Genomic DNA, 26851 nt, shown 5'->3' with positions numbered 1-26851 from the left:
TTTTTGTTGCAGATTTCGATATAAACTTCTCTAAGGGATTTACAATTGTCAATGTACATGTACGTGTACATATGTGTTGTGTCAACTTGTCAGCATTGTATTGTTATAAAGGGAAAGATAAATGATGTAAGACTAGCCTAGTTTCTAATCCTGATATATAAACATGATATATTAATACGCGCTGTTCATTAATTCAAATCAAATGACTTTGGATGTTTTGGTGAAGTGGTGGTCGAATTGCCGTTTCATGTTTTATCAGATAGTCCCAAGTTAGAGCAGTTGACGGTATGAATTTATCGGTCCATCACAAAGTGCCATACAGTATAAACAAAACTCAACATCCTTACAAAAGTTGTCTTTTTGATTTCCCAAACATTCGTCTTAAAAAAGCGTTCACTTCCACAATAATTTATGTAAATTGCAATTTCGGTCAGTCCACAGTCGGGTTCAACATATACGCGTGTTTTTATTCACGTGACCGAAGTGTCTACTAAAACAATCCGGGGGTATATAAGTGGCAAAGCAACACAGCAGATTATTCGTAAAGTAAAGAAATATCTTTTGACATTGACAATCAAATATAATTATTACATTATATTTCCTTAATTCAAAAATCAAAAATTCATTTTGCATTCGCGAAAAATAAAAATAAAGAAATGATGAATTAATATTACATACTAAAACGCCCCTCGTCTTTTACTCTCGTCTAATTTCCGATCTCGGAACGTGCAAAACACCCGTCCGCCCAATATTCACCCAATCATCTTAAATTCACTTTAATTGTCCTTTGACTTTCAAAAAATAGTATTTAAAAACTATGAATTTATAATAATTACAAAAACAAAAAGTTTGATACTTCATTAGTAAAAAATATTCAATAAATTCCTAGTTTCAATTTTCAGTGGGCGTTTTTCTAGCGCTTCGTTTATCGCGCTATTTTTGCGTCACACAAACTTTCTCGGCCGCTTGTAATAATTATGCATTGCCAAATTTGGTTCTCCATTATCAAGTCATGATCGATAGTGACGTCACCTAAGGCTAAGCATAAAAAAGAAAGGATTTCGTCAGTTTTATGCATATATTAATTTGCGAGATATTCTATTCGCCGCGCGAGCGCACTTTTCATAGACTAGTCGGAATACCTTCTTTTACTCGCGGGATTGATGGTAACTTTTCATCTTCGTTATTTTTAAAATGAAGCACAGCCGAAAAAAACGAAACTTCACAAAGTTGCGTATTTCCAGTGAGTAAACAATTCTGACAATTAACAAAATTGGCGATGATGATTTTTTTTTGGTCAGGCAAATGTCTCGTATTGGGGGTTCTAGTCTTGACCCCTTAGCTTACGCGAGATTGAAGCGTTTGGGTAAACGAGACAAAACTAAAAAAAGCTGGTGTTTTGAAGCGCTTCTGTGCGATCGAAATATCACTCTTTGTGATGCACTGTTTATAATAATTACAAAAAACAAAAAGTTTGATACTCCATTAGTGAAATATTCAATAAATCCCTAGTTTCTATTTTCAGTGGGTGTCTTTCTAGCGCTTTGTTTATCGCGCAATTTTTGCGTCACACAAACTTTTTCTGCCGCTCATAATAATTATGAATTGCCGAACTTGGTTCTCCAATGTCAAGTCAGGATCGATGGTGACATCACCTAAGCATAAAAAAGAAAGGATTTCATCAGTTTTATGCATATATTAATTTGCGAGATATTCTATTTGCCACGCAAGCGCACTTTTCGTAGACTAGTTGGAATACCTTCTTTTACTCATGGGATTGATGGTAACTTGAAATTTAGTAGAATTTCCTAAAATTTATTTTAAAGGTGTCCTGTAAATACCTTGCATTTTGGGGTAATTACGGGACCCCGTCTGGGAAAATATGAGACGGGTATAAAATGTTATTGAAAAATCAAGTATCTTTCCAAAAGGTCATGATATTTCAGGTTTTGCATCCACTTGATGACTTCAAATCTAAGTGCCATCATTTAAAGGACTTTCAACAAAATTTAATGACAGTGTCCCATTTTTACCCCAGCTTTTTTCCCATCATATTTGTATAAAGCAATCTAGACCAACTGAAGTATATTTGGATGCAAACCTTTGCAGATTTTGAGCAAGGTATATATTCCCAAGAGGTATATCATCAAAATCATTTTATGTTTTTAACAAGGCAGCAAGGAAGCTAGTAGCAGTGCTTTCTACAAAAATACAAAGGAGATGGATGTCTAGACGTTTATGTTCATGCTTTTTAATGGACGTTGCGCAGGAAGATTTACAGCGTTATCATGTGCTAATTTGGGAGAATGTTAGCATGTCAATTTAAAAAAAACTTATTTATAGGTAATAGGGAGTTTCCGCAGTCACAACGGCAACGTGAAATACCTTTGAGCTGTCAAAACTCTGAGTAAACCCCAATTAGCTGTTTTCGTTTGTGTCGTTCTTTTAAACCACATGTAGTTAATTCTCGTGACAAACAAAGAGAAATGAATCCGTAGGGGTGGTACAGTCACATTCAGTTGGGTTGTGGACGGCAAAATTTGTTGTTCTTTTTGTCTGTTTTTAATAAAGCAGGATTTGTTACATAGACCCCCTCATGGTAATGTCTAAAAACAATTTTATGGCCAAAAATGCCAGAAATATCCCGGAAAAACCGTTTCTTTGGCATTGTCTCGGGATTTAATTATTAGTTTTTTCTAATTTTTTGCACAAAGATACGTATTAGCAATGCCCCAAAATGTGGGCGAGTCGGAATTTTGAGAAAAAAAATTTTCCGACCGAAAATGCTGGAAATATGCCGCATATCACCGTTTTTGCAGATTTTCATTGGACTTTTTCCAAAATGTTTCTCTGTCTTTTCACACAAAAACATTGTTGATAATAATGCCCACCAACACCATCAAGCATTATTCAATGTCAATAAAACTGATTTTTGAAGCCGAAACTATTTAAAAATTGCTGGAACAGCCGAGAATCACAAGAAAAAGGGTTTTTCTTGAATTTCTTGAGCTGTACTTTATATTTTTTCATGAAATTTGGTTGATGCAAAATGGCAATACCTAAGATGTGACAGATCCTGATTTTTGAATTACAAAAAACTGCATGTCAATATGATTCTTCTATCAAAAGTTATGCTAAATATAAAAAGATACACGAATCTCTTAAGCATTAGTGATTATAAAAGTTCTACTAATCTAGATTGTGAGAGATGTTGACTGTTATATCTGCTAGTTTATTTGAATAATGGTAATTAGCTATATTTTTTTGAAAAATCATGCTCTAGAACCTTGGTGGCCATAGACTGAAAGGGTATTGTAGATAGATGGCCCAGCAGGCCCAGTATGATTATGTGATTCACAGGTCTTTCTGGGATTTTTTTGGACAGATTTTTCATTAAAGTAAAATCTCAATTTATGAATGTGACTTTACAAATAATTTATTCCACTCCAAAAAACCATTTAAAAAATTCAAATGTTTGTGACTTATTTTGGTAAATGACACAGTAAATTTTTCCTTCAAAATTCAACATTATTTATTACAGCTATAAATTAATTGATTTCTTGGCTTGAGTAATCATTCACCAAAAATTCTTTTTTAAGATTCACACTCTTAATATTGGTCTTTCATTTTACCCTCCTGTAAAGGTATGGTATTTCCCTTTTTCAATATGTTTACTTGATATCACTAAGCTTAACTGTTGGATACAAATTCAAAATGTATCTACCCTGATCTTTTTAAATTTTTAAAGGAAATGTTAAATCTCCATGTCTAGATTAAATGTTAGTTGAGAAGCGAAAGAGAATTAACCTTTTGATTTCCTACTCCCTTCTATTATAAAGCTCAATGATAATTGCAGCTATTATGAACTCTCAATTAACATTTGAAATCTTTTGAACAATGCATTACAATCTTAATACACTTTTTCATGTTTTCGTGCATTGCACTGAGAAGTGTATGAACTTAAGATAGAGTGGTTTGTAGATATGGTATGTGTAAAAAAGAAACTGTATTTGCCAGTCTACATCTTTTATAATATTATTATAGACGTTTACATTTCTGTTCATTTCTTAAAAGAAAGTTTTGAAAAACTCAATTATATACTATCTAAGGGGTTGGTAATAATAAAAAATTCTTGCTCAATTTTTTCTTCAAAATTCGAAGACAAAAATTATTTTCTGTGTTGTCAAAAAATTCACTGTTGTAAAAAGATTTCTTTCATAGAATAAAAGGATTTCTCTATAACTCTTTATATCTTTTTTTTTCTACTTTTGCACAACTCTTTATAAGTGAACAAAGAGAAATTTCTAATCACAAAATATTTATTTCTGCTATTTTGTCACTGTATGATGACAAGTTTTGCCCATTATGAAGAAAATGTTATTATAGTTGCTTAATACTTCTATTGAATGGATATTTTCTACTCTCTGAACAAAATAGGCGTTTATTATTCAAGGATGTAATTATTTTTGAGTTAAACTTTGGGCACTCTTGAGTTAGAGTACATTTAAAGTGTGTTATTTGCTATGTTTCGTTGTCAGATCATACGAAAATTTTTGTTGTGCCATATATGAGCACGAGTCTGGTAATGTCACCCAAAAAGGTGTAAAATTTTGGAAAAAATAAAGTTTTGAATTTCAGTTTTATTCCTGGATAATTTTTTTATTAATGACCTCAATTTTCAGAAAACATAAGTATCAGGGCTTAATCAAACTGGTTTGGTCCAGAAATTTGACCTAGAGTAGTTATAATCAGACAAATTTGGCAAAAAACTCTTTGTAGTTTACACTTCATTTGAGATAAAATATGCATAATCTAATGCTTGTCTTAGATTTCAGTTCATGGCTAATATATTAAGCTGCATTGGAAAGCAATTTTTACCGTCCAGTATAGCATATTTTTCAAATTATGACACTTTTTTCAAAAGAAAATCGAAAATACTAAAAAATATTCCCATAAAGTTTGACTTCATGAAAAGAAAACTGGCTATGGTCAGGTAATTTTATTCTAGATTTGAAGGACTCATCATAAGCCTTCCAAAAAACCAAAAGTTTTCTATAATTCAGTTAGTCAATAAAAAATTAGAAAATGAAACCTTGTTGGTTGCGGACATAACTTTTTGTTAAATTTGGTTTAAAATAAGCAATAAACATTAAATTGAGTTTTTATTTGGCTTTTAATACTTTGCTGTACTTGAACCAAAACTTAATCATTGAAATTTGTTGTCTTGAAAGATCTTTGTAACTATGATTTCCTGAAAATTGAAGATTTATTTGTAAAAGAGAATCCAATCATATAAAATCTTTTGTTAAAATCTTTTCTTAAAAGTTAAGATTTGAGCTTGACATCAACTGTTGTACATCTTCATAATCATTAAATATGATTTTTCCTTGAGAGTCACTCAACTTTTTCAATAGAAAGGATTAAATGTATAATAATGCTGTGTTGCGGACATAACGTTTTTTCTTCCAGGGTAGAACCATAGGACATTATACATCATTTATTTAAAATTTTGGAGTGTCTTTTTCTATTGCCAAAATTTAAGGAATATTATAGAGACTAAATCAATATAAAACCAAAAGATTTGGTTTGGTTTGATGTCAGTTATTACATGTTTTTCTTCGAAAAGAACAAAAGAAGACTTATTAATAATATTAGAGCTTTCTCATATTTCTAATAGAAGAACGACCCTAGAGGACACAAAAAATTGAAAAAAAGCAAGGAAATGCATGGTTTTTACAAATGTAACTCTTTAGTATTGTCAAGGTGTTAGCATAACTGCTAAAGAGGGTTACAAATCTGATAAATACTTTAAATAGTTATGTCCGCAACATACAATTTGCTACAGAATATGACTCTGTTTTGAACTATTGGAGCAATTCTAACCAGTCTGTAAGTGAATGTGTAGTAGGTTATGTTGTGTGAACACTACAAAATGAATTTAACATGCAAATTAATGCATGATTTATCCTTTATTCAAGCTCGCAGGCTCAGAACCATCATTTTCAAAGAAATAAAAAGGTTATTTTTCTGTTAAAATTTTCATTTTGGACCTCAACTTGGCATCAGAGTATTTGTTTTCTATTTCTAATAGCCTAAGCACTACTTCCATATGATAAAACATCATGCCAGCTTGCAAAAACACTTTATCAGCAACATTTTTAGATGAAATAGTTATGTCCGCAACATGAAATACATATGATATGAGGTGGAAAAACTGAAATCTTGCCAATGGATAATTATCAGACTTTTTTCTGTTTTTTTCCAACTTAAAATGACCTCAAATGCAATAATTTGTCAAAGAAACCTAAAAATGATGTTTGGGGGCTGAAAAAACTTCATGAATTGTTGCGGACATAACTTTTTGTTGCGGACATAACTAATTTTTGGAGAAACTGTTTTGTTTCACTGTCTCCCAACAAATAGCCTTTGAGACTTCAAATTTGTATAAAATGACCCCAAATATGACCCTTGATATAGAAAAATGATTCAGCTGAGTAAGGATAACTCCTTTGAAAATTTAAAGAATAAAATAATGTGCGGACATAACTCAAAATTGTGAACAGAAATCATACCCTGTTCACTTCAAAATGGATTATTTTTCAATGAAGGACAACTGGTATTTTAGTGTTACTTGGTTTGGTTCTCTAATGGATGGGAAGGGTTAAAAATCAAATAACTATAGATATTAACACTTTCACTTCTCTAGAAAATCAATTGTGTGCGGACATAACTTTGTGAACGGAAAAAGTTATGTCCGCAACTTTTTGCATTTATTCTGGGAAAAACTTCATTTTGAAAAATCTTTTTGTAGATTTTGTTTTTTATATCCATTGGCTGTAATAAAAACAAAAATCAAGTATGATCAGAGATGATTGGCCTAGATTATTAACTAATGAATTTAGACAATTTGCTAAAAACCTTATTTTCCGTTCACATTTTGATGTAAAAAGCTGTCCTGAAAAAATTGCGTACTTTGTAAAGTGAAAAAAATGACTATTTAAGCTTGCCAGTATCAAGACTGATAAAAAACATCAGCTTGTATCATTATTACATGCACCTAGATTTTTCACTGGGGCCTTAAAGTTGAAAAGTTGACAAAACTGAAAATGGGTGACATTAGCAGACTCATGCTCATATCTGTTTATGGTAAAGTGGTATTAGATTCGAGTAACTGCTATTGTTTACAAATTAATCATATGGTAGGGTTAAGGCAAGGTGAAATACAACTGGTAAAATAGTAAAAAATAGTACAGGATTGTTACTGTGTTATACAGATCTTTCTATGGCTACGTGATATAGAAAGTGAATAATGTTATATTTTTTCAAAATTATACTCCAGAATTTAATATAGACTGTGAACAGGACTATAGACCTAGCTAGGCCAGTTCACAGTGCAAAAGGGGTTAGGTCTGCCCTCCCCTTAATTTGATGGGAGATGTACAAACTACAACAGTACAAGCATGTTGCTAAAATTCATAGAATCACTAAAGTAAACATCTAGTGTAAATAGACTGTATCATTTGTCCAATTTTTGTGTAAGTGATTTTTACCTCAAGTGTTTATTTGAGATGTTTTCACCATGACGTAGCTTTCTATTTAAAGAGCACAAGGAAATTAAGTATCGCTTCCAAAGCAGTCATTTAACAGACATTACATTATTCTGCTAGTGTCATTGATTTTGAATTGCTCATGCTTTTGGTTTTTGCTGTGGTTGTGATATTTTTACCGTTGATTTGTATAGCAGAAAATAATGTTTCTTTTCCCCATGATTAAAAAATAAATTACTATTATGGGATTCTTTCCTAAGTTTTGTATGGTTCGAAATGGAAATATCGTGCTTTTTTATTATAAATTTTTTCGTTGTTTAGTCGTTATTAAAATTTCTAGTACAAATTATATTTGATAAAACGTTATACTAGTCATGCTTTTTTCAGTTATTAAAATGAGAAATACAGTTAAGTTTGGAATTTAATTATCTTTCACCCTAAGATGTTTTGATATAATATATGTTACAAACTGTTTCTATTTTGTACTTTCGAGTTATCTAAATTTGATACATAATCAACAAGAGTATTTACACAATTTAAAGCACTCATTATTTGATATTGATTATTTGTTTTAGAAAGTCTTCTTGTATATGTATGTATTACTCGTTACTGATACAAATTCATGTTTACTTACAACAAATATTACTATTGATTCTTTTCAGTTTGTTATCTAGAATTGCTTTTTTGCCTTACTGTTAAAAAAGTACTTATCTGTGTTTTTTTTTAGATAAATTTTATTGTACGTGTAGTAAGAGATTGATATCTACCTGATAACAAAGCTAAGAAATTTGAGTAAGGCTTCTGTATTCAGACTTAATAAGGCATAATTGGGATGTTATTCAAAGTATGTGAGGATTTATCTAAATCTGTGATTGATGAAAAGGAGATTGAAGTACTATAAAGATAGCATCGTCATTTTAGTTTCGTGTTGAAAGATTTCTCATGTGTTTTATTGACAATGTGAAGTATGTGTTTCTTTTACTTGAGCAGGAATCAAAACAGGGTAAAATACTGTCTCAGAGAAGGGAAGTTTAGTAGAGGGGTGTTGTTTTTATAAAATCAGACTTTCATGAAAAAAGTTATTCAAACATGTTTTTTTTTCATAAGAACAAACTATATAAGAACATAAGGCTTCAATGGCCAAAAGCTAAAAACAAGTTGAGAAAATTTTAAGCCTTTGTAGATTTGAAAACACTCGATTTTTTTGGAAAATGGGTAAAAATGGTCACAAAATGGGGAATTATAAGAACATTTTAAGAACATTTTTAGGTTTAAAATCCAAAAAGTTAAGAACAACCTGGGGCTTCAAAAATTTTGCATGGTCTTATAAAAAAACGTGTATGAAAAGGACAATTTCTTTGTAGTGCACGGTATAATTAATCTATTCAATGTTTGAGACTTGTGACAGTTTCTTAATTTTAAGCCAAAGGATGTTATGTTCCATTTGTCAACTGTGAATTTCTTTTTTTACACTGTTTCTCTCTCATTTTGTAAGTGCAGTGCATATTGAGAACATATTGAGACAACACTAAGCTCCATTTTTGTTCAGATACAGTAACATATATTTTTATCAATTTTCTAGCCTTTTATTTATTTATTTATTTATTTAACTTTAAAGTAAATGGGATTCAAAATGGCACCTTAGAATAAATGAACCAAAAGCAGCTTCTGTTATTTAATCTTTTACTGAAGATGTATGGAAGGATTGATTTATTTAATCACCTTAGAATAATAAGTGTGATTTTCAGGTATCATAGAAAATTCCAAGGCAAAAGCTTTGCGTTAGAAATATATTATTTTGTGAATATCTCATGTTCACTTTCTTTTTCACTTGAGAGGAGCTCCTCAACAATATCAGATTTCAAAACAACCCCTCTTAAAATTTCCTCATTTTCCTTTAAATTTGCGAGGTTTTAGAGATAGTATAATAAAGAAAATTAAAAAAAATAAAACAAAAGAATATGAATTTCTCTTAGATCTGAAATCTGATAATTGCGATGAAAAATTAAAATTTTAGATGGAATATCACACTGAGGTACTATAAGAGGCTTCCTTCTTGTGAAAAATAAGAAAATTAAGGTTTGAATTTTGATTTAAAAGTAGTGTAGTATAGTTTAGTTTCATAAAGGGACATTCACCGTCGATAACATATAAAAATTCATGCACTCGATTGCTCAAGGGCACAAAGATAAGAACTAGGTTTTTTAGCAATCGATTTTAGAGTGACTCTGCAATATCTTAATCTGTATAAGTTCTCTTATCTTAGCATACTAAAATTCTCCAGTCAAAAAAAAGTAAAAATCATAAAGAACTGAAACTACAGAATTATGGTGTTTGATAATTTGCGGAGAAGTTTAAGGAATACCTTTCGAAGAAAATCAAAACGTGAGAGGGGGCCAGTCAGTGCTGATGGAAAGAGGCTACTACCATGCAGTATTCAATTGCTTGATGGAACTGATGTCACCATTAACCTACAGGTACCTTAACCTACATTTTTAGTTTGAAAGGCCCTTGCTTTAATTTTGATTCAGACACACCTAATTCGCCTTTCTTGTATTGACTGTTAACGATTCTTTTTTTCAATTTTATTTGAAATTTTATTTCAAAAACACTCATGCAGCCACCAAAATAGCTTATTTATGTTTTTTAAACTACTAGGGTTCTTCTACACGGTTATTCTTATGCTGATGTAAAATTTCACTTGAAAAAAATAAATTCTATAAAAGTTATGACCAAAATTAATTTTTTCGCCAATTTTTGAAATTTTTAAAACCTCACACAATTTTTGACTGGCATCCTTCACTGTATTTTTTGAAAATCTCTTTTTTGTCACCGCTGGAATAAGAGTAATTTATATTAGGACTACTTTTTTACGACAATCCCTTATTAGCATTTGTTTTATATATACCCTTGAACCTTGAGCCATAAGAAGTCATCATTTTATTTTTCTATTTTTGCAGAGAGATGCACTTGGTAAAGACCTGATCAAGCGAGTTCTATTACATTTGGATTTGGTTGAAAAAGATTACTTCGCATTGCAATATATGGATAGCAAAAATGTCCCAGTAAGCCTTTATTATACTGGTTAAAATCAAACAGTGTCCGAGAAATAAACACATATTTTTCTGACACTCTGCATGTACTAGTCTTAAGTTTTCAAATATGAAAACGATTCGTCAATTTAGTTGCTGAGAATTTAACCAGAAAAAGATCGAGTATTATTTAGAGAGCCTTTGGTATGACTGCATAATCTGAATGCTTTTTATCTTTGATACAGGTGCTACATACTCTATTTTATCATAGTTCTCCCACAGTGAATAAAGGGTAACTTTCAATTTTTTTGCACCAATAGCACTGGATTGACCCTGTCAAGAAAGTCAAGAAGCAAGTTTCAAGTAAGTCAATAACCTTTTTTTTCAACCAAAGAAGACTGGGAATTTAAGAAAAATAATTTTATGATTTGAAACACCTCTTTTGGTTAAAAGGAGGACTGAACGGAGTTTTATCTTAAAAAATGCCGCCCTTTTTCTTAATAAAAAAATTACCATGACGGTTTTTAAATCAGCTTCCTTAAAGATAACTATCGATTATAGATTTTTAGATGGAATCTAACTTAAAGTGGTTTCTTGTTATTCCTGAAGCCATTTTAACTTTGAAGATTGAGTTTTTAAATTTAAAAGCTCATAACTAATGGGTCAAAAGCAACAGCTCAAAAGCTGGTGCTACCTTTCAAAAATTATATATATCCTTATGAATTTCATTGAAAGTACTTTCTTGTTTCGCTGTATAAACTCAATACGATTTAAAAGGTCGATTGTAATCTTTTGATGTTTACCATTCTTGTATAAGTGGTAGATTAAGAAGTTTGGTTTGATACAAAAGCCATCAAACAATTTTCTTAATGCTCTTAAAAGAGGATAATAGGGTTATCTGATGCAAGGAGGATTTTTTGAGAAATAATCGAAATTTATAACTAGTGTAACGTTACTTTATAAACAGCCTAATCATTATCATCTAGAAATCTTTCGATAAATCTTCGAATCCCTTAAGTAGGTAAGTTTGCGACCACAGTCGAGGATGACCCGAATATTCCCTTTTCTTTAACTGTTTACCCAAAGTTAGGAGAGGGCGCCACTCCTTTCCCTGGATTTCTTCACTTACTCATGATCGGTCTCTTTAGTTACTGAGCATCAATCAAAAGGCCATCAAGTACCGTTTCGCGAATCTTTGATTAGCTCGGTTGGGGATCGGACCCGCAACCTTGTTGTGTATCGTAGCTGGATGTTCTACGTTCGTGCTACGGCCGAATCTCTTACATTAAATTCCTTTCTTGCTTATAGTTGGTCCACCATACTCGATCCATTTCCGAATGAAGTTTTATCCAATCGAACCACACAAGTTACATGAAGAATTAACAAGGTGACTATGATTTCCCATTTGATGGATTCAACGAAATTTCTTCGTTGATCCAGGTTGATCCCTCTAATTCTGCATATTCTTTATGCGAAAGATTCAAAACTTTACCTTAGCATTTCTATACAAAATATTTTCGTTATTGGCCGAGGAAGGCGAGAATTTGAGTGAGGTGATCGGCCTCTCAATCCTACGGTGTTGGAACTCATCAACATGGGAAGGCAGAATAAAGACCTTACATTCTGGGATTCACTCAATAAGGAAGAAAACTCGATTTTTATAATATGAGAATTGACGACCAATAATGACACTGCTTGAGGATGGTTTTCTATTTTTCAACATGAAGCCGCGTTCTATGTTAATTAATTTGACAATTCTTTTTAATTTTTATCAGATATCATTGCTTTTTGCAAATCAAAAACGATGTTCGCGAAGGAAAGTAAGTACATTTGAATCCCTATTTAGTAGTACTCTCAGGGGACTGATAAAAAATGATACTTAGCTGCGTACTACTTATATCCGAATATATTTTCCGTGAAAAGGGCAAGAGAGGAGATTCAAGGGGCCAAAGAAAAGTGGTAATTATCTGTAGTATCGAGACTCAACTGTAGCTTGGTTAACATTCATCTTGTCTCTCTGTATGGATTGTATTATTTGTATTCTTCTGTTTTAACTCTTCTTAAATATTCTTATCCTTGGCACCTACGACATTATCGATATCATAAAGTCTTTCCAGGAAGATGTCATTTCATAATACAAAATTTCAAATGCTTCCAAGTTTTTCATTGAACTTTAATAGAAGTGGAGGTCAGAGGTACGAAAGTGCACTAAAGGGTCAAATTTAATGACAAGCATAACTGTTCTAAGGTTGTCAATGGCTATTCTAAATAGTATATTCTACGTAGATAATCATTCCCTTGGCAACGGACCGAGTCCGAAAGATGTGTCCGGGAAAAATCAAATAATATTAGCCGCATTCTTTTTCACCGTGCAACATGGCATTATATTCTGCATATAATTTCATTTTCACAGGTTGAAACCATCATTGAAGCAATCAATCGAAATGGGTGCTTTTGCTGTCCAGTGTACGAACACTTTTTTCTTATTTTTGTCTCTCTTATATACCATTATTATGCCCATCCTATGAAATGCGCACCTCAACGGAACGCCCATTTATAATGTCTGATGAGCATTAGAACTTTAGACCAAAACTTTCTATTGTTTTTCATTCTAGCTGAACTTGGTGACTTTGACAACACATTGCATGTAGGAAATTACGTCTCTGAATTCCGGTTGGCTAAAAACCAGGTGAGCAGACAATGATCATTATTCAATACTTTTATTTCCCTCTATCGGTTACGCCCTATAAAGCTCATTGGTTCCCGTTAAGATTATCGATATTCTTGATAACTTTCTACTATTATTTTCAATTTTCAATCAATTTTCTGCGTCTAATTGACGCAGTTATCGGTTACTCCCTATAAATCTCAATTAAGCTCATTGATTCCCGTTAAGATTATCGGTAGTGTTGATAACTTTCTACTATTTTATGCGATAGTCTCGATAATTCCTCGTTTTCTAATAACCGTTGTCTTGATTATTCCTGTTTCCCACTATCGCTAGTCTCGATGATTTAGTGATTATATCAAAACGAGAAGTAAGCGGCTGTTTATACGAAATTTATATAAGGATGATCCATAGCATTTCAAGATCCCGATAGCTATCGATATTTTAAGCTGCCTATAGGGTAATTTAACGGGATTTCTCTTTGGAAGTTTTTGCTATAAACCGTAACAGTCAATTGTTAACTATATATCAATTGCCAGCCAATCGAGATACCCGAGGATCAGCTAAATTCTGACAAGCTTCTCTTCGCGTTCTAGCACGCTAAAAACAACTGACCTCTAAGGTATTCATATGGATTTGAAAAATGATTATTTCCCATTGAAATGCTTTTCTTGATGGAGATATGAGTCAGTTGTGAAACCAACATTTACGAGTATATAGCTCTCCTCCATCTGTTGTAGTTCTTCTGTTTAAGAAACGAGCTGTAGTAAATCCTTTCGACAAATAAAACTCTCCTATGCGTGTCATGACTTGGATGTAAACGTCTTATTCGTTGAATTTCTTTTAGAACGAAGAGATGGAAAAAGGAGTGGAAAAGAAACATCGACTGCTATCGTAAGTTTTTCTGTTATCTTCATATTGGGGATCTGAGAAATCATTTCAGTAAATTTACCTTGTTATTTTCCCGCTTGTCGATAAAGAAATATAGTGAAGTTATATGCATTGAAGAAAATACAAACTAGCGACTAACCATGACAATCTGTAACAAAAACCCAATATATATTTTGGAAGAAAGAAATAAAAAACAAAAGGAATGCACAAGACACAAAAAGAAGTGATAAGCTGAAGACCGAAGTCTGAGATCAGGTGCGGTATCTTGAGTAAGCATCTCCTGCCACTCTAGAGTCACCCGTCAGCTTAACAAGAAGAAAGAAATTAAAACATAGGCCCAAAGTCTGACCATACAGTTAAGTACAGCAGATAAGGAAAGGTTGAAAAGTCGGCCTAGAACCCGGTTCGGCGTCCTGTACCCGAGCGGCCGCCTCAAAGAGAAGAGGGAGTAGAAAATGAAAATGCAAATAAAAGTTTTCATTTTGTCGTCGTTATATTATATGAAAGGATCCCATGAATGACTCTAATTTTTTTTTTGTACAGAACTGACACACGCCCATTTAAATAATCGACAGCACAATAAAGTCGTTACCAATTATTATCTAATGATCCTTATTGCTAAAAATGCTTTAATGGTATCGAGAGATGATTTATTGCTGTAAAGTGTTAAGCGGTGGCTCCATTAAAAAAACAATCTTGGCTTTAGTATGTAAAGATGTTTCAAAAAAAATTGACAGTCTGCACTGTTTGATACATCGCTCTCGTTGAAAAGATAATATAAAGCAGCTGTCTTTAAGACTTTAAAATCTTTCAAATATTTCGAAAATGAAGATGTAAAATGAAGATTTCCTCTATTGGAAGGATAGTACCTAACGGTCTCCAGGCTTCATAGATTACTAAAATTTTAAGCTTGGACAAGAGTATCTATCAAAAAGATACCACCGAGACATCAGTGGCTGCAGACAAAAATGGCTGTAAAATATTTAAAATTTGTAGCAATCTCGAGTGGCGCCCTCGCCTATCTTCGGGTGGATAGCTATCGAAAGACGAGCCTTCGGGTCACTTTCAACTGTGGTTCCAGACTTACTTATTTAGAATTAGCTAAGAACCATCGTGGCGCCATAATAGAGACTGAAACATCACCGATATATCAAATATCATTTTTGTTAACGAGTGATATTTAGCGTAATTGATCGGTCATAAAATTTTAATGATTGGACGTATCTATCAAAAATATTACTTCACTGTTTAGGAAAATGCGTGTACAGACAGAATTTACTGGGCTGTTACATGTTTTTTAAGAACAATCTTTATGAGAACATAAGGCGTCAATGGCCAAAATGTTAAGTTAAGAACAAGTTAAGAACATTTTAAGGCTTTGCAGACTCAAACACCCGATTTCTTAGAAAATTGGTCAAAAATACTCATAAAATGGTGAAAATAAGAATATCTTAAGAACATTTTTAGGCTTAAAACTCAAAAAGTTAAGAACGTCTGAAGGCTTAAAGATTTTGGATGTTCTTATAAAAAAACGTGTAATGGATTTGGGGCAGTTTTTAATCTCTACTGCACTTTGAACCATTGGTTATATCTATATAACCGGAATATTTTGACGATGAGTAAAACTATCGCGTGTTCTTTCGGCAAAGTAAGGACTGTCGTGACTCTACCTTGAGCCGGGCATCCTTAGGCTTAACATGTATTATCTTGTCTCAATTAGCTCCTATGACAATTAACCAACGCGCGTGATAATTAGCAAAATTGAAAGAGTATAAATTCAAAATTCTATACAATCTGTTGTTTATACAAATTAAGACTCACAATATCGAGAGTCTCTTATAACTTAATTTACATTTGATCCTAAGGATCTAAATTATTCTTATTCCTAATTAAATGAACTTATTAGTGGTTTGACTACTGAGTCAAAATGAACTTTTATCTTTAAAGTTGTTCTCTCTTTTCATGTGTTTGGTTTAAATTTAATTGATCTTTGATGCAATTAAGTTGTTACGAAATTTGAAAGAATGTATGTGGCATAGGTTCAACGTCTCTACGGTCCAGCCTAACGATATCATTCCATTTTAGTGTTTGTCGCACAGAGTAGAGACAGAAGAGAATTTTAGACCATGTTCGCACGTAACGATTCCGTTTCGCTCCGAAACGAAATAAAGCCATTCTATTGGTTACATTCAAGTTTTACGTCATTTCTAACCAATAGAATGGCTTCATTTTGTTTCGGAGCGAAACGGAATAGTAAAGTGTGAACATGGTCTTAGCCTCAATTCGGGTATTTGAATGGCTCGACTCTTTATGAAAGAATTTGGTTCAATTTTATTTAAAGTGGTCTATGTTTTGAGGGAATAATCTTTATCTGATGTTATTCCATTTATTTTGATGTTACAGAATAATAAGTAGTATATAATATTTATACAAGAGTTGTACTGCCCCATTATGAAATTGGTGTTTAAAAAATTAAGTAAATGGCGTTTGAATTCAAAAAGGTTAGCAAAGATTGGTTTGATGCTTATGGATTTTAGCTAACTCTATTTTTAAATTACTATTCAAAACAGTTCAAAATCATGATAGAGCAGAGTGAGGGTGTGTGTTCTGCTTTAAAAAAAGTTTAGACGAAATCGTAAAACAGTAAATATTCTCATTATGTTCACTAAGTCTTTTTGAGTGGTGATTCTTCGAATTATCTAAATTTGGGCATTTATTGTTTCCATTTTTCAGAGGGATGAATCCAGCGGAATGTGAAACGCATTATTTGGCTATTGCTGGAAACCTCGAATGTTATGGGATGGATCGACACCCTGTTAAAGTAAGTCTCCTCCTTTTTTTTTGCTTATCCTCATAAGCTTTAAAACTAGGCTAAGGAGGATGAAAACATAGTTGTTTTTTATACAGTATTTAAAATTTAATTTAGAAAAATAATTCACATAGAACTTCTCGGCCTGTGTTCATCGTGCCTTTCTTATAAAAGAAGAAGTCTTTGGAGTTCTTAATGATTCACGAACCAGTGTCATCTTGTAAAGTAAATTGACAGAAAGTCTATTCATCTCACCTAGGGCGAAGATGGGCGTGAATATACAGTTGGGCTAACTCCTCATGGTATTGTTATTCTTCGAGGTGATCAAAAAATCGGATTCCACATATGGTAAGAGACATCGGATTATTTTTCGGAATACAATGGAGTCTCCATGATTCGAACACGCACGGGAACACAAGTTTGTTCGAGTTAAAGAAATTTCCAGTTATTGAGTAAGGTATTATTAACTGAAGGGACAAGAAAACATTTGAGTTATCGAGTTTCGATTTATAGAGACTTCACTGTATTCAAGGTGCAAGTGGAGTCTCCATAATTCGAACACGCACGGGAACACAAGTTTGTTCGAGTTAAGGAAATTTCGAGTTATGGAGTAAGGTTTTCAAGGCGTTGTTAACTGAAGGGACCTGTGTAGTAGAATAATAACTTTTTCTTTTACGAACTTTTGTCATCTACGTTAAATTTTATTAATTCGGTCAGTGCGAGACTTTCATACGAGCGTACCTAGATCGAGGGACGGTCCTTGAAACACATTCGACCTACGACTGCGGGACGTGGATTAAGAATATTGTTTTGGAAATCGATCCCGCTCATTATTTATCATCTTTTGAAGGAGGATAGTGAAGTGATGCCAGCATTAAAAGTTCTTTGTTAAGAATTGAGTAAATACAGTGGAGTCTCTTTAACTGAAACCTCTATAACTCGAATGTTTCCTTAACTCGAACAAGTTATATGGTCCATTCAGCTGGCAATGCCCTATAAACCTTACTCTATAGCTCGAGATTTCCTTAACTCGAAAAGATGTGTGTTCCCAGTGCGTTTCGAGTTATAGAGACTCCACTTTATATAAATTGTGTGTCATTTCTGCCAGTTTTCCAAAAAATTATTCCTAATTTTTCTTTGTCAGGAAGAGCATCACCAATATCACTTTCAAACAATCACGATTTATAATGTGCGCTAAAACGAACGAGGTTAGTACCTGTTTCCTATTCTTCCTATCATTTGAGTCTAGTTGTTCTATAGATTTCAAAAGTACATTATTAGCGGAAAGAAAGTAGACGTGTAATTAACACGAATTAAGAAATTTTTTGTTGATTAAAAAACCAGTCGTGGTGTCCTGAAAAAGCAAACAAAATTCGTGTAATTTTTTTGCGTGTTAGTTTCAAGGCCGTTTATGATGTGTCTACTTATTTCGTGTAATAAGGTATGTTTTGTACAAGAATTCGTGCGAATACCTGTCCTTAACTTATAAGTCAATAATTCTAAAGGCCATTCTACAAAGAATTGAACCGTCTATGGCTGCTATTAAATGGCACATTAAAAGCGACGTACCAAAAGCCCTTATAGATGGTATCAAAATAGCGTGGCCTAACGTACCCATTCCGCTGAAATGACCGTTGAACACAAAATTAATTTTAACTTAAATCCTTATAGAACGAGACCCAAGAATATCGTTACGAGCTCGGTTCACCGCGCGCCAGTAAACACCTTTGGAAGTGTGCCATAGAGTATCATACATTTTTCAGGTAAGATATCTTCTTGCTTGACCTGATCAACAGAAGCACAACCTCCTACTTTTTATACTCTCGCAACAGTAAAGATGATTATTTAGTTTCCAGTAAATCCTTATAATTGGCCATTACAATTGCAATGTCAACCCCTATTGGAGAGTCTATGCATAGATTTATAAAGCCCGAAGGGCTAGATGCCGTGCTTTGGCTGAAAAGTGTTCCGAGGTTAGGTAGGAAATCCTACCTAGGTCATGCGACATTACAATATAATTTCAGCGCTTGAACAATAAGAAGCGTCGCAGGTTTTTGAAAACAACAACAGCAATATTTTTTGCGATATTCTTTTTTTTTTTGCTTGGAAGAGCCTAAAAAAGCACGATATCTAGCCCTTCGGGTTTCACAGAAATCTGTGAGTCTCTATGCCCACCCTCTATGAATGTCATCAAATGGCGAGTGGTTCATTGCGATCCTAGGTTTCTACAGTGGCGTTGTGGTAAAATTTTTCTGGAGGGGCCAAAGTCAATTTTTTTTCAAATGGCGCCCCCCCCCAATTTTCCAAAGTGGTGTCCCCACCGACTAGAATCACTAAATAAAAGTAGACAAATTTGACACTTGCTAGAGTGAAAAGAAAGTTAAAGAAAGAAGGTGTGGTGCGAGCGAAGCGAGCAAAAAATTGATGTTATATGATTTCAATATTGCTGTCAGCATATTGGTTTTGGGGCGCAGTTAGATTTTCATTTAATAATGCTATATTGTACAAAAAAAGCTTGTAAATTAGCTAGATTGCTTAGAAGTTACCAATTAACTGTATTGCGAGCGAAGCGAGCGAAAAAAATTCCAAGTATTTTAAAATTATCTAAGTAAAATTGGTCCTGGGCGCAATTTAAGGCGCATAAAGTATGATTTTTAAGATTGGGGCGTTTAAAAAAGTTCTCTTTTGGCGCCCCTTGCTCTTCGGCGCCCCTTCAAAAAAGCTCCGCTGGGGGGGGGCCCCCCTGCCACAACGCCACTGTTTCTATTGGCGGTATCCAGTCAAAAGTGAGTGTGACGAGATATACGCCTTCCTCTGGAATGACCGCCATATTGAAATATTGAGTAAGCATTTTCTTAACGCTTTTACTTGAGAAAAAAACTTTACTTTACAATACACAGATTGGTAGCTCCAACAGAAGCTCCCGAACGTAAACAAGGACTATTGACTTTTGGCTCAAGATTCAGATACAGGTAAGAATACATCATCATTGCCTTAATTCTTTAGAATTAACAATTTTATGGTGGCCCTACTGCCTTTATTTCATAATTTTTCTCTTGTCGAAAATGTGTCAAAACCATTAATTTTTGTTTGGGAAAGGCTGAATCTTAGACAAAGATATTTCAGCAATTTGTTTAAACTTAGCCATTATTTTTTGTCCGGGGAAGGCTTAATCTTGGACAAAGATATTTCAAATATTTCTTAATTTAGCTTAGCTTATTTTACTTTGAAACACCAAAATGGGGAGCAAAAACATCCAGCTCTTTAAAACTACCAGCTTTTATCTTCTTCTTCTTTTCAGTGGTCGCACGTTACACCAAGCTGATAAAGATAACACTGTCAATGCACGAAAATCAAACATCTTTAAAAGGTACATATTGGTGGATATTATTGTATTTACAGTCGACTCTCTCTAATTCGATCTTCAAGGGAGCAAGGATTTTTATCGAATAAGAAAAGGTTCAAAATTCAGAAAATTTCGACTTATGGTGGACTTATTTTGGCCTCGTAGAGTTCATGTTTTGAACAACGGTGGAACACCACCGTCAGTCATCAAGGGTAGCACCCCCCTCCCGGGTGTAGTTATTGTCTCCACAAGCGATTTTTTGTTGTTCTGCTTTGTGTGCAAATAGTTACAGCAAACTACAGAATTAGTTCATTTACTTAGTGTTCCAAATCTTTAACCTGCACTATGTTTTACTTTCCATAGAACGAGAAGCGAACGATTTGCCCAGCGATCAACCATAGGTAAGAACTTATGAATTTATGTCATTTAGAAGTGGCTGTGACCTCTTAAGAAATCTTTTTTTGTCGGGTGTAGGTAATATTACACGTTTTTTTATAAGAAAGAACTATATCAGAGCACGAGGCCTCGACGGCCAAAATATTAAGAACAAGTTAAGAACATTTTAAGGCTTTCCAGACTTTAAAACACCCAATTTCTTTGGAAAATGGCCAAAAAATACTTAAAAATGGTGAAAATAAGAATATGTTTAAAAAGAACATTTTTAGGCTTAAAACTCAAAAAGTTAAGAATATCTGAAGCCTTAAAAAAATGTTGGCTGTTATTATAAAAAACGTGTACCAAGACTACGGTAGAACCCTTTCGCCCTTTGTTTTTTTATCGATTTTATACATTGCTTCTCTCATGGAACGTCAAATTTTCCTTTCAATAAGCTTTATTATTGGTCCTTACAACCATACAAAAATATCCTTTTCAGGAGACCATGCCAAGTAAAACCTATACTTTATCTGAGAAAGGGATTCGACCTTGTCAATATATATAAATCTACACCATATTATCACTTGTGGTCCTTTTGATAAACAACTTTGTGGAGCAATACATTTTTTTATATAATGATTGCACAGTAATTACCATCTCTATGAGATTTTCTATTGACAATAGCAATCATCACTAATCTCAAAACTAATTTATTTGCATTGAAAATCGTGTAGTAGGAATAACTATGCCTTTTTGTGGTTTACAAACTTTTACGTAGACCATGTTGTAAACAGCAAAACAACATCAAAATAGATTAAACACCTTACCAGCTTCGATATAAAATAATAATAATGTAATAAAGATGTATAAGTTGTTAAAGACAACACTTTAATGCATCTGTGTTTGTAGTTTTGGCGAAGCGCCAATCTTTCCTCTTTTTACAAAATGCATGTATCAAACATTAAGAAAAAAACCACAGTGATAATGCACAAGAAAATCCTTATCACGAAAAAACTTAAGAAATAATCACGTCACGATAACCAATTTATGGTTTTTCAATTTAAACTTTCAAACAATCAAAACTGACTTTTTGATGATATGTTTCTAACTAGCTTACAAATGATAAAAAAAATACACAGCTGTATTAAGAAAAAGGCAATATTGACATCTGATCGGACAAGAGTAAGCACTATAGGCGGTGGAAAGTCCTTTCTTTGGACTGCTTTCTTACGTAAATACTTTTTATAAAGATGGAGCGAAGATTTGACCGAATGAGACAGATTCAAACTGTTGGGTTTAGCACACTTATGATCATGCAACTTAGACCGTGCTATGATTTGTTTAACCTTCGAGGTCCGTTTCTATACGTCCGTCGCTATAACATTTGTTACAAAATACCTTTTTTTACCACACAATTACTGTCCTACAACGAATATTCGTATTGTTATAACGAACACGCATTATATTCTCCCTTTCACCCTTCACAGGTTATATTCGTATTGGCTCAAACGTGTGGGCGAGGGCGGTCAACGGTGATTATTACAGAGGCGTGGTGACCGCACTGACAGATAAAGTTCACGTCAAGTTCGAAGATGGCGAAACCATATCTCATGAAAGGTACTTCTTCATATTTTTGAATAGAGATAATTTGCTGATACGTCTCGTGTAAGAGGACAAGCATGGTAGCATCATCTTTTTTGATTTTATTTTCTGAATTACACGTTTTTTTTTTTATAAGAACGTCAAAAATTTTCGAAGCCTTCGGATGTTCTTAGTTTTTTGGATTTGAAGCCTAAAAATGTTCTTAAAATGTTCTTATTTTCAGCATTTTCTGAGCATTTTGATGTAATTTCTTAAGAAAATGCATATTTTTAAGTCTCCAAAGCCTTAGAATGTTCTTAGAATGTTCTTAAATTTTTGGGCCTCGAAGCCTTATGTTCTTATATAGTTTGTTCTTATAAAAAAAAAACGTGTAAAGGTCATTTAACAGCCAGCATTTCTATTTATTACAAATGATTTCATTCGAAAAAGCACTCTAACATATGCTTTTATGGTACCGGTAGCGTTGGATACTTTTATTCTTTGATGGATTGAACCAGAACTCACTATGACAGTAAATGTATACCGTCATATTCATGGTACTGAAAACAATACGCTAATAGAAAAGGAAAGTCCCAGAGAAAAGTTAAAACTTAATAGGCAGAAGGCCTTTCGAAGCTCCATCATCAATATCTTTATGATACTTGATTTTTAACTTTCACTTTTGTTAGGAAAGAGGAGGAGGCTTTGGTATATGATATGGCTCCTAATCCAAATGAAATCAAAATTGGTACACGAGTTATTGCTCATTGGTCAGGCGTGGCAGCCTATCTACCTGGCGCTGTTACCAAGATTGAAGGCAATAAATATCAAGTGCTGTACGACGATGGTGATAGGTTAGGAAACCGGTTGGAACAAATGAGAATTTTAAAACCACCCCTCTATTTTGGTAAGTTGATAACACGTACATGCTTTTTTCTTTTTATAAGCATAACTTTTTTAAGCATATTGACACCTGGATTCGTTAAAAAAAGCCTAGCATAAGCATATCAGTGAGCTTTGGTCATTGGTCATTAGCCATTAGGACTGTGTACTTGGGAAGATTAATTTTTTTCTTTTCTATTTTAAATTCGTCTTTTTTTTTCTTCAGAAGAATAAGAATATCACAAGCGTGATTTGAGCTTAAATCTAAAATACAAGCTAAGCATAACTGCACCTGTTTTTCAAAAAAAAGTATGCTTATAAAAAACATGTACAATATCGCGGAGCTTTAAAAAATGTATTGTTAGTTTTGCTTCATTGAGTTTATTTTGTTACCGAAACGTATTCCTCGTACTACCAATCAGTATCAAATTTACTCCCTTAATGCTCATATATCCTTTATCAGTCGTACAATTTTAAACGTCAATTTTCTGTCATTTTACCTACTATAGGGCCTGGATCGGGACGCTCAAACTTACAAAAGAAATACTCGATGAAAACAACCGCTCTGATTGGTTCATCGTCTACATCGGAGGATGGTCCAAAACGGTCCGCATCGGTCGACATCAACCGCGCGCGCACGCCTCGAACGCCTGCTGATGATGATGCATTCTTCCCTGATCGCAAAGGAAGCCCTCAGGTACCGCGCAGTAAGTCATCGCCGGCAATTACGAACCGTAATGCGCCCGCGGGCGGTGGCGGTTCTTCAAAATCGGACGATCAAAATTGGAATGCAAACCTGTCGTCTTCGTCTAAAGATCCAGCCATGAAACGGACTCAAAGTGCGCCTGGTAAAAAAGCACATAACAACAACCAAAGGTATGGGTATTTTCGATCGATACTCATCTCCTTAAAAAAATACACTTTGCACTAAACTTTCTGATATTATAACTTTTGAAAATTCTACCAATGCAGTCTCAGCACATCAAACTTATTCCTGATCATAAAAGAATAAAAAAATTTCTAGCTGTCCCATATATCATATATCACCATATTTTTCTAGAAAGCTTTAAACCATTTTTATTTGAATGCGATAATCGATCCTTGCATAGTCTAGCAACACAATACTGCCAACTGCTCTATCTCGTTTGGTCTCGAATAAGGATTCGATCGAGATAGTTTCGGTGGCAAGCTTCGAAACGATCAGTAGTGTCTGTGTTCATATTTCAGTCTATTTTGCTCTGTCCCAATCGTATCTTTATATTTGAATCTTTTCATTTTCAAGAAATGGAGCTGCACCCACCCGAAGCCATTCCCATTCGAGTTCCAAAGGCTACACGGTAAGCTTTTAGTTCCTTTCTTCCTTTATTTTTTCTTTGCCAGGCTAACTTTGGATGAATAATAATTTGTTTTTACAATGACCTTTGATTGTGGTTTTCATTACTTAACTGAGATTCCAGATATTGTCTCATTAAATCACCAGACTACGAGGACGGGCTCTTCCAGAAAATGTCCGTACATGGGGGTGGAGGATATAGTGTCCGGGGGTAGTGAAAAATCTATAAAGTTTGCCTTGCCTAGGGGGTAAACTTGCTCTGTTTGAGGACAATTTTGATTGTTCATGGGGTCAGCTAATGCTTGTCCGGGGGCTAGACCTGCTGTCCGGGGGTCAAAAGTCACAATGTCCGGGGGTAAATTTCCAAAAAATGTTATATCCTCCATCCCCCATACTCAAATTCTTTCTGGAAAAGCCCAATGCTTATTTTTTCTAAACTATTCACTCTTACTCTCAAAAGAACATCGACTCAATAATCTATTTTCTACACTTTACAGGTCGATAAAAACACGCCAGCATTGAACGCAAGACTTGTACCCAATGCCCAAACTGGTAAAAGTTATCAAATCACTGATCTGTAATATCCCTTGATCGGTCATCAGCGAGACGACCAGTGAAAATTGGTATCGAAGACCTCAAAAAGAGGATGTGCAGCAGGTGTACCTCCTGTTTGGCTCGAAAGTTATTTCTCCATTACCAGTCAAGCATACGAAAATTCATCAACAAGACTTTCGTAGGTGTTTTTGGAGTTCAAAAGCTATACCATCCCAGTCGATTCCTTGTAAAATTGTTCCATTCGAAATGTATCAAGATATCATCGCAAGTTTTACACGCCCGCCTTCAAAACACAAAAGGATTCGGTGGTTCGCTACTACCTACCTAAATCCTCTAAAAGGTGTGCTAAAATTGTATTTTGATGGCTTGCTTTTAATGAAATTTCATTTTTGGACTGAGTGACGTCGCAGACTTTTAGACGGTGCTAAAACATTATTAGAAATATTATTAAGAATATATAAATATGAAGAATTGATAATACGAAACCGGATAAAACTTTTATATTTTGAAAATTAATTTAATATTTTTTTTGTAACAATAACATTTTACTTTAAATTGGTTTATAATTCTTGATGTCTTTTCTTTTTAGATTTTCATACACATACCTTTTTTGTATTTATCGATTTTTTTACCACCCCCACCCTTCCTCCCCACCCATTTTTTCTTTATCTACCCCGTTCTAGCTTCTCGCCTTCTTTTTCTTAAAAATATTGACTCATCGAGGTGTTTATTTGTTTTTCCGAAACCTTAGCACAGCACAGTGGATATAGACCCAAGATTCATATTGGGAGCTTGGAGTTTAAGAAATCCTAATTTTATTCGGGACTGAAATTGTATAGAGAATATCCTGATTTTATTTTAATAAAATTTGTTAGTATATTTTAAATTTTACTTAATTTTGTTGTTTTTGTGCGTTTTTTTTTTTGATAACTTTTTCCTTTTTTAATTTTTAAACTTGTATAAATATTAGAAAATTCCAAATACTGAAAAAGTGTGTCAATAAATGAATAAGATAAACCCTGTTGATTGGTTGATTTCTTATTACCCAAAGGTATAAAATACAACATGATTTATGAAGAGTTATCATTAAAAGTAATACCGAATTGGAAAGATAGCCTTGAATCGATTGATATAAGGGTTCACTCACATCATAGTCGTCCGTATAAAAAACCTCAGTTGGCTGGAAGCCTCTTGTTTCTTTTTATTGTTTCCTGCCTGAACTTGTGTTTGAGAAATTAGTTCGTTTTACTGGTCGGGTTTTGGTCATGTGATTAAATCTTGAAAATCAATCCCAAGAGGAATACTTGGTAACGTGATCAAAAACTGAGCAAATCGATTTTTATCTTTTGATATTATCAAAGGAAAAAGCAAACAAAAAGTTAAAACAATAAGACTAACGTCAAATTGAGGTAGTCACGCTAGCAAATCAATCAAAATGGGGCTGATTGAATTCTAATTTTAGAACTTCCGTTGCTTTGGTCAATTTCGCTTACTTTTAGCATGGATTTATCTTTTAGCCGTTTTATCGATTTGCATGGACCTTTTTTTGTATGGTCCTAAGACTTAGACTAAATAAGTCCAAGACCCCCACCTCCATCTATAACTCGAACCCCGCTGCGCACTGGATTGGAATAAAAATTTGTTCGAGTTCGTTATAAAGGAAATTTCGCGTTGTGAAGTAAGGTTTATAATGCATTGTTATGTTAACTGGGAAGGGACAAGAAAAACTTGTTTGAGTTAAGGAGATCATATTCGAGGTATTCGAGGTTAGAGGAGTAAAGAAGAGAATCTATTTAATGGGACGCGCATTCTCCTTTTTAAATCATCTCGCA

At 33.7% G+C, this 26851-nt stretch overlaps 1 protein-coding gene across 1 annotated transcript; it reads left to right on the top strand.

Moving 5' to 3' along the window:
* The first annotated feature begins 9810 nt into the window (after window positions 1-9810).
* Window positions 9811-26036, top strand: LOC136811736 (band 4.1-like protein 5). Its single transcript, XM_067068355.1, has 20 exons — window positions 9811-10024; window positions 10508-10612; window positions 10900-10942; window positions 11888-11966; window positions 12355-12399; window positions 12993-13045; window positions 13195-13268; window positions 14095-14141; window positions 16872-16959; window positions 17207-17295; window positions 18092-18155; window positions 18619-18710; window positions 19848-19919; window positions 20249-20317; window positions 20657-20694; window positions 22156-22285; window positions 22939-23156; window positions 23641-24007; window positions 24414-24468; window positions 24962-26036. The coding sequence occupies exons 1-20, from the start codon at window positions 9875-9877 to the stop codon at window positions 25043-25045; spliced, it is 1962 nt and encodes a 653-aa protein (XP_066924456.1). The 5' UTR covers window positions 9811-9874; the 3' UTR covers window positions 25046-26036.
* The last annotated feature ends 815 nt before the right edge of the window (window positions 26037-26851 follow it).

The sequence above is a fragment of the Clytia hemisphaerica genome, unplaced genomic scaffold (assembly GCF_902728285.1).
Source record: "Clytia hemisphaerica strain Z4C2 unplaced genomic scaffold, Clytia hemisphaerica genome assembly, whole genome shotgun sequence".
In the NCBI taxonomy this organism is placed as follows: domain Eukaryota; kingdom Metazoa; phylum Cnidaria; class Hydrozoa; order Leptothecata; family Clytiidae; genus Clytia; species Clytia hemisphaerica.
This window is presented reverse-complemented; position numbering and strand designations above follow the sequence as displayed.

Bases quoted from the DNA above. Each gene is read 5' to 3' on its own strand.
- LOC136811736 (XM_067068355.1), top strand. From the start codon at position 9,875: ATGGTGTTTGATAATTTGCGGAGAAGTTTAAGGAATACCTTTCGAAGA. The intron at 10,025-10,507 runs GTACCTTAACCT...CTATTTTTGCAG, and splicing joins ATGTCACCATTAACCTACAG to AGAGATGCACTTGGTAAAGA. The intron at 18,156-18,618 runs GTTAGTACCTGT...AAATCCTTATAG, and splicing joins TGTGCGCTAAAACGAACGAG to AACGAGACCCAAGAATATCG.